Below are 16,887 nucleotides of genomic sequence, written 5' to 3' on the forward strand. Positions count from 1 at the left end.
GCCATGTCCAGCACTGTGCTTGCCATAGCAGGGACTCAGAATTAGTAGTTGCTCTTTTCAGGAAACTGCAAGAGTTAATTAACTCAGTTAGTGAGTTTTGGCTCCAAAGTCTAGTCCAATTATGAGACTCTGGGCAAGCTGCCTAACTTCTTTGAGCCTCAAGTTCGCTGTTATTGTGATGTAAGAATCATTTCTGGAATTCTTGAAGATGACGCTTCTGTGCGAAGCGTCATTCATTGTCTGTAGACAGCTTCATGAAGGACGCATCCATTTCTTTAAAGGAAGTCTCTATTCATTGTGTACTAAGTAGGCGTGCTTGGCTTGAGGCCTGCTTTGGAGGACTGTGCTGGCTCCCGGGATGACCACCGAAGAGCCAAGTGTCACGGGAAGTGCAGGCTTGCTCACCATGGCTTCGGAGCCTGGGCCAGAGCTTGCTGACCACCTGACAGATGGCTCACTTGCGCTTCTCGGCAGTGACACCCGATTGGATCCAGCAGGGGCTTCCCCAGGCCTTTCCACATCCATGGGGTGCCCCTGGCCTCCCAGGCTCCTGGCCCCTCCTGCTGAAGGCACTAAGGTGCACAAGTGGGCTGGTCCTCCACTCGTGTTGGCGTCTCCTGACACTGCAGCCTCCCCAGGACTCGGAAGAGGGCTGGTGTGTGTACGCGTGAGCAGAGGTGGTAGTGTGATCAGGGAGCCCGTCTCCTCTTAGGATTGCCCCTGGGCTCTCCCCCTCCTGCTGGCAGGAGGGGCCTCCCTGCCCAGGCCCAGGCTCCATCTTGCCTGGGTGTTTATTCCCTCCGTCCTCCACCGCCCTTCTCCCAGACCCACTTGCAAACCCTCCGAGAGCTCCCGGTGCCCCCAGGACAGCACCAGCAGCTGCAGGGTGTCTCTGGCTCTGTGAGACCCAGGTGGGACGGGAGGCTCCTCCCGAGGCTGCTCTCCTTGTGTGTAGACGGCCACCTCGTCCCTGTGTCCTCCCAAGTTCATCCCTCTGTCTGTGTCCTGAGCTCCTCTCCTTATAAGGACACCAGTTGGAGCTGATGGGTCACCCAGTGACCCTGCTGTACTGACCTTTCAGAGGTCCGCTGTCCACGTGGGACTTAGCTGTGGATTTTGGGGAACACAGTTCAACCTACAGCACTAACTTTTTAGTGCTCTCTTAGGGCTTTATCGTCACATAGAATAGTGGGCTCGGTTGGACATGAGTGCGTGGGGTACGATTAACTTCCCTTCAGTCCCCTCCCTGGCTCCCTCTCCCCGTTCCCCTTCCTCTGCTCAACCAGCCTTCATTTTATTTATTTATTTATTTTTTAAATTAGTGGTAAACGTGAGGGTGGAAGTCCCTCTGTGCCTTCACTAGTGCATTGCGTAATTTGGTGCCGCTCCTTCTGCACTTCCTCCCTTCCCGTCCTCCTCCCTCCCCGCCGCCCCTTCCTCTGCCCCAGGACCTCCCTTCTATTTTCATGGGATCCGCCCCTCCTTTTGTTCTCTCTCTCTGGCCTCCACTTATGAGAACCACCATCCAGCCCTTGGCTTTCTGGGTCTGGCTCTCTCACTTCGCAGGAGCTCTTCAGTTCCACCCATTTACCAGCCAGTACCAAGATTTCCTTCCTGTGCTGAGTGACGCTCCATTGTGTGTGGGTACCACATTTTCTCTATGCCTTCGGCTCTTTTTTAAAAATATTCTTTTAGTTGTCCATGGACCTTTATTTTATTTATTTATTTTATGCAGTGCTGAGACTCGAACCCAGTGCCTCACACGCACTAGGCAAGTGCTGTCCCGCTGGGCCCCAGTCCTCCCCTCCTCTCTTGATGACGGCTGGTTCCAGAACTTGACTATTGCAAATTGGGCCCCTGTGAACATTGATGTGGCTGTCACCATGCTGTGCTGATTTAGGTCTTCTCAATAGATCCTGAGGAGTGGGATGGCTGGGTTAGATGGCACTTTGAAGCATGTCATTCAGGGCCATCGGTCGCCTATCCCTCACTGTCTTTGTCCCCTCATCTCTGTGATGTCCTAATACATCTCAGGTGAGCACTAGCAAGAATCAGCTGCCACTCACAGATGGAGGCCTGGAAGGGCCGTTTCTCGCTGCCGCAGGGAGGCCTGCTGCCTCCAGCTCAGCTGGGCCTTCCGCGGGGCCACGCTCTTGGGCAGGAGGGGACTTCCCGTGGCGCCATCTCTTGTACAGTGACTGGAGACAAGTGTTTTGCAGTCAAGTGCCTGCTGTGTGAGGTCCTATGTGCTCCCTTTAGGGGACCGTGGGGAGCTTGGGGTGCCAGCCCTGTTGGCCCTGGAGGCTCCTGAGGCCCCTGGGAAGTAGAATTCAGGTGCCGATTTCTCATCCCAGCAGGCTTGTTGCCAGATGTGGCAGCCAGGGTCCCAGAGAAGCAGAAGCAGAAAGGTGTTCACATAAGTAGAGAGACTTGTTTAGGGACTTGGCTGGCACAGTTATGGAGGCTGCCAGCCTGGAGTCTGCAGGGGGACTGTTGAGCCAGGGCCCAACCGAGAGCTGCTGCTGCGGCTCAAGTCTGAAGGTCACCTGCTCCTGCCACAGGACTCCATCCTCCTCAGGGAGGCCAGCCTTTCCTTCTCTTCAGGCCTTCAATGGATTAGATGAGGCCCACCCACAGGGCAGGGGACCACCCACTTTTCTCAGAGTGCACCAAATTTAAGTGTCATTGCGTCCCCACAGTCCCTCACAGACACATCCAGAGGCATGTTGGTCCACATAGCTGGACGCTGCAATCCAGTTGGCTGACATAAAATCAGGGGTCACCCCAGACAACCCTCAGTTGGGAAGTTCCTTCCTGAGCCGCTTCCACAGGTCCCTGGGACACTCTGTGCTCGCGCCTTCAGCACGGATGTAGACGAGGGGCTTGAGCGCAGCGACAGGAAGGGACTAGCAGCCATTCCCAGGACCCTCCTGAGTGGGGCAGTCAGCTCTGCTCTGAGCCCCACTGTGCAGATGCAGAGCTGAGCAGGAGCTGGCAGGTGCCCGGCAGGGCATGGGTCTCTGTCCTACAGGTCCCTTGGCCCCATGTGCTCCCCGCCTGGCGCTGCTCTTCCTGAGTGCTCAGACCACCACAGGACAGAGGCAGCGCTGGGCAGTCGTCTCTCCTCTCAGAGCCTAGTGGGGGTCAGAGTCCTGAGCAGAGTTGGCTGGGAAGTTGCAGCCCGACAAGGAGTTTCTGGAAGATTCCCTCAAAGCAGTTCTCAAGTCTGGCTGCTCGTCCACTTTCCCTGGGGCACGTTGGAAACACAGAATCCCAGGGCCCGCAGGTCTCAGTGAGCTGTGGAGTTGCCGTTGGCAGTGCCCTGGACCCGTAGTCGGGACGCTGACCACCGGGCTGGCCCTGCGAGCTCTCAGTCTCCACCAGATGTCCTCTCCACAGATGGGGGCCATTCCCAAATATCTGATGCTCAGTGTGGTTGACACATGCTATTTTCAGGGTAAATGGAATCCACGTTAGCTGGCATTTACTCGTTTGTCCCGACACACTGTGATTAGTAATGATAGCGTCGAGGCCTAATTGAATTAGGCTAATGAGGAATGCTAATTGGGTGCCTGCCTGTTGGCACCGTGGTGGCTTTGGCCAAGTTGCTCATGCCCGCCTCATTAGCCACCATCTCCCATGAAAGGGCAGCCCTGCTGTGGGGCCTGGTCTCCTGCTGTGACCTTGAGGTTCCCAGGCCCTGGGCAGACCCACGCGGCTGTTGGTGACAGTGGTGTGCTTGCCGTCCATCACCCGGCCGGAGCTCGAAGGCCAGGCATGCCCCAGCCTCAGCAGATGCTCCAGGTGGACAGTGGCCACGGGATTCGGGGCTGGGAGCACGTGTGGCCGGGGCCGTGGATGGTCCCAACACCAACCTTTGTCCCTCCACCAGAGCCCTCGGCTGCTCCCTCCGTGGCCCGCACGCTGGGCCACACCCATGCACTCCATCCCAGAGTCCTGACTCGCCTGGGCGCTTGCGCTGCAGGCCCCTCTGCAGTGGGGACAGTAAGCCCGCGGAGAGCATGGCCACAGTGCTCAGTCACAGGTGGGCAGCCGCGGCAGTGGCTCTGCTGCCTCACAATCCGGCTGTGTCCTCACGTGAAGAAGAGCTTCCCACAGAAGCTCCCTCCACTGATTGACACTCAGAGGGCGAGGGTGACTTGCCTGGCGTCACGCAGTAGAGGTGGAGGTTGGGCCGGGTCAGAGTGGCCCAGAGCCACCTCCCTCCGTGCCTCTGTCTTCCCGACAGACACTTGTCTCCCAGGCCTTAGGCTTCGGGCTCTGTCTTCCCTGCTGGCCTCTCTGTCTCGCAGTCAGCCTGGCCAGCGGGGGCACAGGTGGGGATTTGCATACAGCCCACTCACCGTCGGCCAGAGGAGCAGGAGCAGCGGCTCCCCGAGCCAGGGCCAGGTTCTGAGCTGGTTCCTGAGAAACAGCATTCCCAGACCCCTGCCAGGGCACAGATGCAAGCCTTCGGTTCACAGAGGAGGGGCCCAGGCCCAAACGACGGACAGTCCCAGCCACACCCGGTGCTTATGGCCAAGACCCTCCACAGACTCCTCTTCCTTGACGTGTAAATCCAAACTTCCATGCCAACACCCGGTGCCGGCAGCCTTACTCCCCTACTTGTAAAGAGCCCACTCCAATTCTAGAGCACCCCTGAGCTGAGCAGAGAGCCTCGCTGCCCGCCTGGGAGCCTCTGCCTTGGTGACCACTGAGCGTCGCCGGTGTCTCCTTCTGGACACCACTGACTCTAATCGCAGCCTCACTCTGCAGCGTGAAGAGCCCTCTGCACATCTGCTGAGCTCCTGAGATTGCCAGAGAGAAGCCAAGGGTACAGGGCTGAGAATTCCAGTGGGTGGCGCTTCCAGCCTCCCCCTCAGACTTGGCTGGCTCTGCACCTCTGCTCCACTCCCCAGGGCCTTTGCACAGGGCACCTCCTTCTCCCCATGTTTGTATTTTCAAGTTCTCTGGAAGCAGGAGTCCCAGGGATGTTCAACCTCATGCCACTCATTTACTGCCTGGAGGTCCGGTGACGTGTGCCAGTTGCCACCTTGGGATGCAGTTGACATCCATCATCCCCTCACACTGCCAGCTCCCTGCTCCTTGGCCTCCCCAGTTTCACTCCAGTGAGCAGCTCAGTTCACACCAGCTGCGGCGGAGGCTGCACCCGAAGGAGGCTCAGGGGGACCAGAGGTGGAGCTGTGTTCCAGGCTTTTCTCTGCTGTCCGTATCTTCCACGGATAAATTCACAGCACGTCCGAGTCGGGAGGGGCTCAGTTTCCAACAGAAGAGCGACCAGGGTGCGGGGGGCAGCCTGAGCGCCCTCGCCGGGTGTGCCGCCCCTCTGGCTCACGGCTGGTGGTTTTCCACTCACCTTTGACTCTAGGAGGTGGTGGGAAAATGGCAGTTGGGGAGCCAGAGTGCCTAGGCGTGAGTCTGGAGCCTGGAGAAAGGTCCGCTGACCTTCCACACCCCGCTTTCCTTTGTCTGTGGAGATAGTGTCCCCAAGGGCGCATCCTCCTGGAACCTTAGAATGTGGCCTTATCTGGAAACACAGGGATCCTGCATAGTTAGGAGGGATACTTTCTAAGATGCCGACAAATACTGTGCATATTAATTTTCCTATACACACAGACCTATGATAGTTTAATTTATAAATTTCTTTCTCAAAGTATCTTACTATACTGTCACACCCTTCTTGTGACGAAGTGATGGTACGAGGCCCGTGTGATGGGATGAAGCAAGGCGAGTGGCGTAGGCACATGAGGTGGCATTTGGCTGCCACGTAAGGGTCGTTTACACGGTGCTGCAATGGTGCACCTGATCACCGGAGGGCTCCTAAGTGACCACCGGGAAGGCAGCATATACAACATGGACACACTGGCCCAAGGGGTGGTTCACATCCTGGGCAGAGGTCTTCAGAGCGTGGGATTCCATCACACTACTTACGGTGCAACTTAGGTTTCATGAGTAATTTTTCTCTGGAAATTTCCATGTACTGTGTTTAGGCCAGTTAACTGAAGGTGACCAAGGTCAGGGAAAGCAGAGTGGAAGGTATGACGTAGCTGCTTAAGGTAGCTCAGACTGGATTAGGCGGGCCCCGAGCCCATGCGGCTGGTATCCTCGCAAGATGGAAGTTTGGGAACAGAAGTGGACACGGGAGGAGGCCCAGCAAAGCTCTCCAGCTGCCAGCCATGGGGTTCCAGGGATTGTGGCAAGTGCTGGACCAGGCCAGGGTCTTCCCCCAGAGCTTTGAGAGGGAGCGTGGGCTGCCCACGGCCTGAACTGGGGCTTTGGTCTCCTGAGCTGAGAGACAACGTGTCCCTGCCATTCAGGCTTCCTGGCTGGAGGTTGCGTTAGAGAAGGTGGGGAGGCGGCACCCTGCTTCTCTGGGCTGCTGGGCAGAGCTGGCCCCCGCCCCTGGTCACTCTCCTGTCGCTGCACATCAGCCCTGCTCACGGTGTCTCCTGGCCCCGCACCTGCCTGGACGCCATCCCCTGTCCAGAATGCGCCCTCGGCCCTGCGCTCTCCCCCCTTCCACCTCGCCCTCTGCACCGTCCCCGTGCCCCTGGCTGCCCTTGGATTAGGGAGTCTCTGGAAGTAGAGGTCGAGTGTCTGCGCCCAGCCCACTGTGCAGAGGCTTGTGCCGCTCGGCTGGTTCCTGCCTCGGGCTGCGCTTCCTCCAGCTGGAGAGGAAGGGAGGCTTCCTCCTGTGGTTCTCCAGGACTTGCGGGGATAATGGAGGCCACGGGGCCTGGCCTGCAGTGACAATGACCTTGTGGGCCGTGGTCATTGCTCAGCGCCTGGTCCTTGGTTGGGCTTTCCAGAGGGCTTCCCAGAGGCAGCTCCGAGGAAGGATTGGAGTGCAGGCCCTGGAGAGGCGAGGGGATCCCCAGGGAGCAGGGGCCAGGGAAGAGCAGCTGTGAGGGGCGTCTGCCCAGACCCTCAGGGACAGTGCCGACGGCAGCCTCAGACTTACCCTCCCTCCTGCCAAGGGAGCTGGGGTACCCATGCTCCTATCCCATCAGTCACGGCCAAATACCCTGATTCCCTGGCTTGCTGGTCGGCCTCACGGGCTGCAAAGTGGCTCTGCCAGCCAGAGGGAGTCCACAGCAAAGCAATGCGGGGCTGGGGATGGAAGGGCAGGTGTGCGCTGCTGTGGGGAGGGCGATGGGAATCAGCTGGGCACAGACAGCCGCGGTCCCTGGTCCCCCCTCCCACCTCCCCCAGGGCTGTGAGCCTCTGCCTCTATCTCCGGTCCCCACGCTCCTCCCCAGAGCCTAGACAGTGGCTGGTACTCAGTGCGAGTTCTGCATAAGGGGGTGAAGCTGGGCCGACTCTGCCCCTCGAGGACACGGAGCGGTCGCAGTTGGCGGGAGCTGCTGGGCCAGCGGACTTGCCCCGGGTGGAAGCGCAGTCACCCTGCTCTCCTCAGGCATGGGCCTGAACGCTCTCGCCTTTGGCTGTTGCTCAGGTGTGCATCGTGCAGAAGCGAGACACCAAGAAGATGTACGCCATGAAATACATGAACAAGCAGCAGTGCATCGAGAGGGACGAGGTGCGCAACGTCTTCCGGGAGCTGCAGGTCATGCAGGGGCTGGAGCACCCCTTCCTGGTCAACCTGTGGTGAGTGGTGCCTCCCGGGGCCCCACGGAGCCCCTTGGGCGCACAGAGGGAGCGGTCGGGCGCCCAGTGTGCTGACGAATCCTAGGTGGTTCTCTCGCACTCTGATGCTCTTACCTGATGAATTAGGGCTGAACAGAGTGGAGAGGTTTGTGTACCTGAGAAACCACGTGGCACGTGATCGGAGAACGCCAAGTAGCGTCTTCCAGGGCAGTCCAGCGGCTAGAGAGCCCCCAGAGCTCTGATGGCAAGGACTGCCCGAGCCCGCGTCCCCCTCCGTGCGCATGGCTGCCCAGCACGGCTGTGCCGAGCCCATGGCCCATAAGGCCAGCCATGCTGCACTTTCCAGAACCCTCTTTTGATCCCAACTCATCCCTGGCCATGATCTCCACTCTAAGTCTGCATCCTGGAATCCCCACCCTGCTGCTGGTTCCCTGCCTCTGCGCCTTTGCAGGCATCTCCTCTTTCCGAAGTGGTCAGTTGTGTCCTGGACTCCTCCTGGGTCCCGGCCAACTCCCACGCATTCCTGGAGTGCAGTTGAGGAGGCCACAGGCCTTGCAAGGCCCACAGGCTGGGAGGGCACCCCTGAGGTTTCTTCCTTCCTCTGCGTTGACACAGCACAGCCTTTACCAGCGCTCGCCACCTTATTGGTTTACTGATCTGTTCTAAGACGAGCTTGCCCCTTGGAAGCAGCGCTGCAGGTGCTCTGGCTCTGGGCGTCCACGTGGGGGGCTCCCTGAGCTGGCTTAGTGGAAGGAGCAGAGACAGGCTGCTTCAAAAGCCAGTGGTCTTCCCTCCTGGGCCCAGTTCACCCACTGACCCTTGGGCAACCCGGTGACCCATGGGACATCTACGTGTCCTTGTTCCTCTCTGCCACCAGTGACGTTGATTGCTGTCTGTTCCTGCAAGCACTTTGGGCCTTGGGTGGTAGGAGAATAAGAAGGACCCCAGGTTGTGTCTGAGCACATTGAGGCAGCCATGGCACGTGCCCAGACGTGGGCATCTCCACGGGGAAGAGCCAGACTAGCTATGCAGAGCAGAGTCTGCTGATGACAGAAGGGTCGCCTGACTCCAGGCAGTGAGCCAACATCTCAGCCACGGGGGAAATAACTTGTGTTTTGATTGCTGGACAAGAGAATTTTTTTAAAAAAACACATTTCTCATCAGAAAAGCAGCATATATACAGAAGGTGAAATACACAAGAAAGCATATGGAAAGTAAAAGAAAACTCAAGAAAGTAAGTTACCCAAAATCCCACCGTGCTCAATTTGGGTGCGCAATTCTTTTCTCATTCCTTTTCTCATAGTTTTCATATCGATGGTGGGTGTCCATGTAACATGAATAGCAATGTTGTATTTAACTCTTTCAAATTGAAGGTCTGGCAGAAGCACTATCTCATCACCGCACACTCCTACAATATGTGTTATTGACAGCATAATATTCCACTGAGGAGAAGCATGATGAGCCATCTGACCTTTATCCTCTCCCAAAGCCCTTCGGATGGTTTTGCCAGGGTAGGCTCTGCTGAGATGACTGTCTGGAGCCCAGCGTTTTCCCTCAGCGTGGTCCCAGGAGCTGGGATGCACACCTGAGCTTATAGGGACCTGCTAAAGGAGAGGTCACGGATGGACACGTGGCTTTCCTTAAACGACAGTGCTGGGTAGATAAGAAGTGTCTCTGTAAATGTGGGTCTCTAGGGCACAGGGCTCCTGCCATTAGAAGGAAGTAGTGAGCCCATTGCTTGACGTGGGTCACCTCCAAACTCTCTGGGCCTTGTTGTCTTCCCTTGCTGATGGACATGCTGACACCCTGTTTACTGCAAGGACTGTTTTGAGAATTTTACCAGAAGAAAAGCCATGAAAGTGTATGTTTCATAAATGAAAATATTGTTCACTTCGCGAGGACATAAATGTGTGTATGTGTGTATATATATATATGTATTGGGTGTCAGATCAACATGTGATACACACATGGTAGATATGTGATAGGTGAATAGCTGCTAGGTACATGGATCGATGGGAGAGCTGGTAAATAGCTTCTAGGTAGACAGGTAGGTAGATGCAGACACACAGGCAGACAATGCCTATCACGCTATCATCAACCCTCTGGTCGGTACTGACTCTCATTGCTGTAGGGTCAGGATTGATTTGGTCACAGGGAAAGAAACTTGGACTTGCCTGAGCACACAGGAAATCTCTTGGCTCTCATAGCCAAGCCTGGACCCACGCTGACCTCACCTCTCTGCTGTTGCCCGCGTTAGCTTGGCTGTCAGAGCCACGGCTGGCCCCAGAGGTGGCTGTGCAGCCTCCACAGAGCCTGAGGCCCTGACTGGCCTGGGTGGATCAGTGCCCATTCCTGGGGAGGAGGGGCAGGAGGGTGGCCCCGAGTGTCGTGAGCAGACTGCAGGGAAGCGGGTCTCCAGAGGGAAGTGCAGAGCTGTTTCCAGGGGAGAACTAGCAGAGCCCCTGTGGGCCACGTGCGTGGCCCTGCTCTCCTCCCCGGTGCCCTGCACGGGGCCTCTGCAGCAGCTGCCCATTTCCCAGACACGCCACTGGTCTCTCAGCAGCTTGTCACTCCCTGCGCCAGACAATGTGCCACCCAAACTCAAGGCCCTCACCTGGCCGTGCTGTCTGTAGTCTCGGGGAAGAGCCCACCGGCCTTTGCTGGAAACGTGGTGTGCGTCTCAGCCTTCTCCATCCTCCCAGCTGCCCCAGTCCTTTCCTGTAATCCTACGAGAACTGGTCCCATTGTGCAGATGGGGCAACTGAGCCACAGCACTCATAAGGGGAGGATATGGGACTCCAACCCAGACCATGGGCCTCGGGGCCTTTGACCCTGTGCCCATCCCGCCTCCTCCCTGCGCAGACCCTCCTGCAGGCTTCTCTCTGCGGCCTCTCTCGCCCCTGCTGCAGGGACACTGTGGGATTGCTCCCTGGGTTCATCAGGACACCAGTGCCTTATATTAATTACCCGTCGGCTCTTGAGCGCGTTTCACGGAGGGTGAATTATGGCAGCCTTGGGGATCCGAGGGCTGGCCTCCCATCCTTCTCTCCCGCTGACGCGCTCTGGACCTGGCGCGGACCAAGGCCCAGCACTGATTAGTTTTCATGATGATTTTGCTCCTGTAGGATGAATGGCCCCTGCTCCCGAGCCTGTGGGAGCAGGAGTTGGCTGGGAAGTGCTGCGTTCTACGGGTTCTAACGCGGAGTCGTCTGGCTGTCTGGGCTTAAGACAGTCACCGCAAAGGAGGAAGGAAAGAGGAAGCCCAGCGCAAGGGGCACATGTGCACGGGAGCCCTGGTGGGCGGGGGCAGGGTGTTAGTCCTCGGGGACCTCCAGTACTGACCTCCTCGTCCATCGCCAGCTGTGAGGCTGCTGTGGACCAAAGTGCATCCCCCGAGGTCCCGTATTGAAGTGACTGCAACAGGGTCTCTAGGAGGTCATTCTGGCTGGCTGGGGTCCTAAGGGGGCTGATCTGGTTAGGACTGTGGCCTCCTGACGCTCACGCCGACTGTGAGCCAGAGCGAGGCCCCTGCAGAGCCCAACCAGCTGGCTCCCTGGCCTCGAGCACCAGCCTCCGGTACGGCGAGCTGTAGCGCCCCATCCGCGGCAGCCGGCACTGACCAGCAGAGCCTCGAGAGCCAGCAGCCCACCTGTCCGTGTGTTTCCTCATTTGTAAAATGGAAATGACAGATAACGTTGCCATGGTGCTTTTCCTCAGATCAAAGGGACAACACCCGGCCCTGCCCCTAGGTCCTGGGCAGGGTGCCCCCCACAGCAGATCTCCACCGTTAGGAGCACATGACCTTCGAGTCCTCAGGAGAGAGGCCCACCTATTCCCCCATTCTCTGCCAGCGTCAGGAGAGAGGACCAGCCAAGCTGGGCAGGACGCGTCCTGAGATGCTGTGCGAGGCTGCGACCCGGACTGATCGTCAGCAGGCAGGTGGTTCATCCGTGTTTTCAGAACCTGTGTTCAAATGCATCTCCACTTACCTAGTCGGCTCTGTTTGCTGGACGCGTTAAAATGTTTTGCTTGAAATTGGGTGAGGGAGGCACCTGCCACCCTTTACCATCAAGACAACTGTGCGAGTGAACTCAGGCAGGTTAGGGTAAGAACAGATATTCCACATCAGTGTAGAGGGCTCTCATAGCAACCATGTTTCTAGAACCTTCTGTAAGTGATGATGGAATAAGTCGGTACACAGATGTTTCATACAGCAAGAACCACTCGAGATGTTGTACGAGGCAGCGGCGAAACCCTAACTCTTGAGATCTTCAGTTAAGATGAAGTGCAGGCAGTATTTCAAGGCAGAGCTGTTCTGGCTGAGCAGGGTCCAGCAGAGGCTGGGGCAGAACCGAGACTGGAAGCCCCCAGGGGACCTTTGACAAAGGGACCACGTGCCCTCCATCAGTGACTGCCAGTTGTTAGCAGCACCGTTTCCAGATGCTGTTCATCTCTGGCTCTGGTTGTTGCCACAGCCCCCAACCTGCCTTCCTGGCTGTGGCCAGACCATCTGCCCTGTGTGGAGCAATCCTTACCAAAGCTCAAAGCTCAGTTCCCGCTTCTCTCAGGACAAGGGTCCTCCTGTGACTCAACCCGCGAGACTACAGCAGCCTGCCTCCCACCACCTGGCCCCGCTGCCGTCTTGGGTCTTGGAACCCGCCATGCCAAGGATCTGCGGGGTCCGCGTAGGGTTAGGGCCCAGCGAGCTCCTCTCTCCAGAGCTCCTCGCTGGCTGCTCCTGCATCGCTCACATCTCCCGGCAGGTCAGTGCCCACCATGAGGACTCCTGTGCTTCTTCCTTTGCATATGCGCTTATTAGACTCCAAATGGCACCAGGCACTGTCCTAATTTCTAAGGTCCAGGATGAAGAGCATCAGCACGGTGGCTGCCCTCCAGAGCTTGTGTCCAGCCTCCCGGGACTACAGCCAGCCCGAGCGGGAATGTTCTCCTGTGCCCCATCACAGTGCCGGGCAGCTCTGCTGCGTTCACCCCTTCTCCACAGCAGTGAGCCCTGGGCAGGGGACCACGCCTGGCTCACGGCCGTACGGGAGGCGTGTGACACCCAGCAGAGTCCCTTGCTTGCTGTCCTGGGCCTGCAGCGTGCCCCGTGCTGTGCAGGATGCTGTGCACCATCCCACAGAGCTTGCAGGTGAGAAGACAATGTTACATGGACAGCCACCCCATCCTCGAGATGACCATCCTTTGGTGGCCTGGGGACACATCCACCATGCCCCGGAGATCAAGCTATCTCCTGTGCGTCTGTGACAGGCAGAGGGGGATGCTGGTGAGTTGTCGGTTCCTACTAGTAACATCTTCAGTTCCCAGCACCCATTGTGACATCCCCATCGCCATGGTAACCTCCAGCACCCAAGGGAAGAGTTACAGTGACCCGTCCAGGGGTTTCCTGTCACCCTGGACTATTCCAGCATGTGCAGCAGCACTGCTGGCTTCGGCTCGTGCATGGAAGATGTCAGATTTCCACATTTTCTCGACAGTGGCTCGGGGTGCTAACCTGAGGAGGGTAGCCGGGTGGGGCTGGGCAAGTGGGCGGCAGGAGGTACCAGGCTGCGCCCACCCTCGGAGGCCCATGTGGGCTGCACCACGCTCCACGGGCAGGGCTCCAGGAGGAAGTGGCTGAGCAGGGGACCAGCGACCCCTTGGGAGGCCGTGGGATCTGCCAGGGCCCTGCGGAGGAGCCAGGTGCCTTGGCTGTCTTTGGGATGCAGCCGCTGGGCACCACGGCGCCTTCCCACGCCCACTCTGCCAGCACCTCGTCGCCCCTTCCCCGGGGCTTTCTGTCAACAGCATTCTCCTTGGTCCGTGGGAGTGTCCAGTGCCTCCCATGCTTAATAATATAGTGGCAGTGCGGTTTATTGATCACCTCTGGTCCAGTTCTCTTCGTATTTCCTCTCAATTAATCCTAAGACCCACCTTGAAAAGACAGACGTTATTATCTCCTGGCAGAAAAGCTGAGCGCCTGGGCTTACGATATTTACTCAAGATTACAGAGCCCAGGAAGCGCGCGCTGGGGTGAGAAGCAGTGGTGAGCTTGTAAATGCCCAAGAGCCAGTGCCCCTGGGAGGAGGCCTGGGGGCACAGCCCTGGTGTGAGCGTCAGCCCTTCTGCAAGCTGCAGACGCTCCCTGTGGTCTCTTTCACTCTTACAACCAACTTAACGATGTTTCTGAAAATCAGCGATGGATTCTCGAGAGCCTGTGTGAGCCGGCTCCAGCCCAGCTCTGGGATCCCAGATCCAACACCAAAACCCATGCGCTTGGGAGACCCAACTTCTGTGAGTCAGGCCCAGAGCTGAGGCTCAAAAATATCAAAAGTTAGGCCCTGGACCTTTCCCTCCAGAAGTAGAATGCTCTCCCACATGAAAGAGGGAAGCGAGGCAACTGGGGACTTGACAGAGGAGCGTGGAACATGGTCCTTCCTCTTCCTGGGTGCATGTCCCTGGAAGCCTCAGTTTCCTCAGCTGTAAAATGGGGATAATACTTCCCTCCCTCCTGTGCTCTGTGAGGTTGAAATCCATTGAGATCCAGGGGTTGAAGAACTGATGGAAATCATCATTTGCTGGAGGCTGTGCACTATCACAGTTCCTCCCAAGGAAATCGTGGTATTGATGATCATCTGTAGATTCTCTGACAATCCAGGTGCATGAACTTGCCAGCGGAGGTGACTGCTGCTGGGGTGTGCAGGCGGCACCTGGGTTTTAGGTGAAGCTCATTTCCCAAAGAGCCGCCACAATTGCATTAGAATGTGATGCTTTTTAATGGGGAGGGTCATTAAATGGGGCCGGCAGGGCCCTGGACCCTCTGGGTGTGCAGGTCACGTGGCAACCTCCACACGGGGCTACCCAGGCCCGCCTCCTCCCCACAGGTCCCTCTGCCTGGACACCTGCAAGCACCCCTTCGCCTCTTTCAGATCTCAGTGAAATATCACCCTGCGTTGAAATGTCTTATCTGCCTGTTGCCTACGTTGTTGTCACTCTGTCCCCGTCACCCACGTCTGGCATCTGGTAGTTGCTCAGGGAGTACTTGTTGGATGAGAAAATCGAAGGAACAGATGCCCACAAGGCATGCAGAGAGCCCTGTGTGGCCAGCGCGCTCAGGGACCTAAGGAAAGGAAGCGGCCTCTCACAGATGATGGCCGACGATGGCGCTGCCTCAGAGCTGGCCTTGGTGAAGCGCTTCCTGTGTGCCAAGGCTTCCTTGGGCACGGTCTCATTTGTTCTGTGATGGCCCCGGGGGGAGCGTTTTCATTTCTCCTTCTGCAGGGGAAACACCTGAGCAGAGGGAGGCTTGAGAGCCACGGCCCAGTGCTCCCTGCATCTGGCTCGTGCCCTGGTGCGCTGCACCAGGACCCCGCTGCTGTCAGAGTCCCTGGTTCACGCACTCACTGGTAAGTGCTGGTGACATGTGCAAAGCAAAAGAGACATGGACGCAGCTGGCTGGAGCGTCTGGTTCCCCAGCGCAGGAATGCTGGCGTGCTGGCCAAAATCACACACTTCCAGACCTAGGAATAATTCAGCATTCCGGCAGGTGTTAAGAAGGACGTGCCAGGGAGACTCTGAGGCCACAGAGTAAGCGGAACCCACGGTTCTCTGGTTCTCCTGGAGCCTTTGGGTCCCTTAGGGACTGGGGTTGACTCTAGGGACCAGGCCGGTGACCGTTCAGTCTGCATTCTCATGTGCTGGTGGTCCAGGTTTGACTGTGTCTAGGCCAAGGCCTCTGCAGCTCCTGCTCTTGGTGGTGGTGGTGTTTTGGGCAGAACCTGGAGGCGGGTCCCGGGCGTGCTCACAGTCACGACGACCACCGTAGCCTCAGGGTCTTTTCTTTCACTGAAGCTGAGGTTTCACACTCCACGGCTGCTGAGAATTTGGCCCAGGCGCAGCCAGCTTAAGCAGAGTTGATCAAAAGAAGAATCATAGGATAATGAACTATGGCATCTGCAGGCAAATGGATGACATTGGAGAATATCACGCTAAGTGAGATAAGCCAATCTCAAAAAACCGAAGGACGAATGATCTCGCTGATAAGCGGATGATGACACATAATGGGGGTGGGAGGGGGGCAAGAATGGAGGAAGGAGGGACTGTATAGAGGGAAAAGGGGTGGGAGGGGTGGGGGGAAGGAAAAAATAACAGAATGAATCAAACACCATTACCCTGTGTAGATGTATGATTACACAAATGGTACGCCTTTACTCCATGTACAAAAAGAAACAACACGTATCCCATTTGTTTACAATTTAAAAAAATAAAATAAAAACATACATTGCAACTGGTAAATTCAAAGGCAGCCATGAATGGTTACAGAAAAGTTTCCCATCCCAGATCCATACTAACTACTGTGCCCCAGGCCAGCACAGGCATGATGGGGACTGGGGAGGGTACAGAGTATGGCACCTGTCCTCCCTCCGCTCCCCCCCACGCCTAGCCAGGGGCCCGCTGTGCCTGGGGTGCAGGATTTGCACCCAGCAGCAGACACAGGAAGCAGGATAGAGGTGGGGTCTGCTGTCAGGAAGCCCCTTTGCTGTGCACAGCCACTTGTGCTTGTCTTGGGGGAGCAGTCTGAGGAAGGTAGTAAATGACAGCATCTCTCATATTTGAGGTCCTGTGTCCAACATGATATTTTCTTGGAAACCCACCACCAGGGACCATTGCAAGACACTATCATGCAGTTTAGTCCCCAGCGAGACCCCTTCTGGGTCCATCCCCAAGGGGCACCATCCCAGGGCCATATTGTTGTACAGCATGGTGGCCTGGTCCTCAGGGCCCTGCAAGATCAAGGTCACACTCTGACTTATGTGATCAGAGGCTTTGCTGCTTTTATAGAAGTCTTTCTGCCTGGTCAAGTGGACGTTCATGGTTGACCATCAGTCAGCAGTCTCTATGCTACATCCCCAGACTTACTCATCCTGTCTCTGCAGCCTTGAAAATTCCTACTAACATCCCCCCTTTTCCTCCTCCACCAGCCCCAGGTGACCTCCACTCTGGCCTGTTTCTATGCCTTTGACCTTTTTAGAGCCACAGCCACACATGTCTTCATCTATTTTCTGTGACTATAAGAAAATACAAGACTAGACAATTTATAAAGGTCAGAAGTTATTTGGCTCATGCCAGGAAATCCAAGAGCCTGTGCCAGCACCTGGGGAGAGCCTCCCAGGTGGGACAGAGCAAGCTGCCAGCTGGGTCTCTCCTCGTCTCCTTGTAAAGCCACTGATGTCACTCTGGGGCCCAACCCCCTGACCTCAT

The 16,887-nt window shown here is 57.0% G+C and overlaps 1 protein-coding gene across 5 annotated transcripts in view; it reads left to right on the top strand.

Moving 5' to 3' along the window:
• STK32B (serine/threonine kinase 32B) overlaps nucleotides 1-16,887 on the top strand; it is a 293,670-nt gene that overhangs the window by 101,505 nt on the left and 175,278 nt on the right. For all 5 annotated transcript variants that reach the window (XM_079154359.1, XM_079154357.1, XM_079154360.1 and 2 more), the window contains exon 3: nucleotides 7,478-7,629. In XM_079154359.1, the coding sequence (XP_079010485.1) occupies nucleotides 7,478-7,629 (152 nt within the window). The remainder of the gene's footprint in view (nucleotides 1-7,477; nucleotides 7,630-16,887) is intronic.

Source organism: Sciurus vulgaris (assembly GCF_902686455.1).
Source record: "Sciurus vulgaris genome assembly, chromosome: 9".
NCBI classification, from domain to species: Eukaryota; Metazoa; Chordata; class Mammalia; order Rodentia; family Sciuridae; genus Sciurus; species Sciurus vulgaris.